The sequence below is a fragment of the Bison bison genome, unplaced genomic scaffold, assembly GCF_000754665.1.
Source record: "Bison bison bison isolate TAMUID 2011002044 unplaced genomic scaffold, Bison_UMD1.0 scf7180017854887, whole genome shotgun sequence".
In the NCBI taxonomy this organism is placed as follows: Eukaryota; Metazoa; Chordata; class Mammalia; order Artiodactyla; family Bovidae; genus Bison; species Bison bison.
Window position 1 is genome coordinate 3,462 of NW_011485460.1, and position 588 is coordinate 4,049.

The following is a 588-nucleotide window of genomic DNA, read 5'->3' on the forward strand; positions in this document are numbered from 1 at the left end:
AGTATCCTTGTTCCACCCCAGGCTAGGGCTGATGCTCCTGGCTCTTCTTGGCCGGCATGTGGCCTGAATGGCTCCTTGACCTAAAGCAGATTATGAGCCACCCTCAAGTCTCCGTCCTGATCAGCGACCAAGATCAAGACTTTCTCGGCTACGATGATGGACTTGAAGGTCAGTGAGGGAGACTGAGGAAGGGTGGGTATGGGACGTGGCGGGGAGTGGGAGGAACGTGTTAGCCATGTTCCTGTGCTGTGAGACTTTGGAGAGGCATCGGGGAAGCTGATCATGCCTGCCTTGGAAGGCAAGCTGAGGCCCCTAGAAGCTTGCACCTTTTCCCTGCTCGCTATCCTGGCAGGTGCAGGTGCGGAGCCATCCGCCGTCCCACTGCAAGCTGATCTTTTCCTTTCGGGACAACCCCTACTTCTTGAACTCGGTGATCATTAAGGAGTATTACCTTGACATCACTGGTAAAACGTGGCTCCCGGGGTGATGAGTGTGAGTGTGCAAACGTGTGGATGATCCACCTGCGGTGTCCACCCCAGTCTCCCCTGTCTGTCTGCAGGGTACAGGGCACGTCGATCCACTCCAGTC

At 56.1% G+C, this 588-nt stretch overlaps 1 protein-coding gene across 1 annotated transcript in view; it reads left to right on the forward strand.

The window, feature by feature from the left end:
• Positions 1-588, forward strand: part of LOC105001290 (testis-specific Y-encoded protein 1-like) — a 1,862-nt gene that overhangs the window by 865 nt on the left and 409 nt on the right. The window contains 4 exon segments of the mRNA XM_010857477.1: positions 90-152; positions 154-168; positions 353-464; positions 560-585. Of these exon segments, the coding sequence (XP_010855779.1) occupies positions 90-152; positions 154-168; positions 353-464; positions 560-585 (216 nt within the window).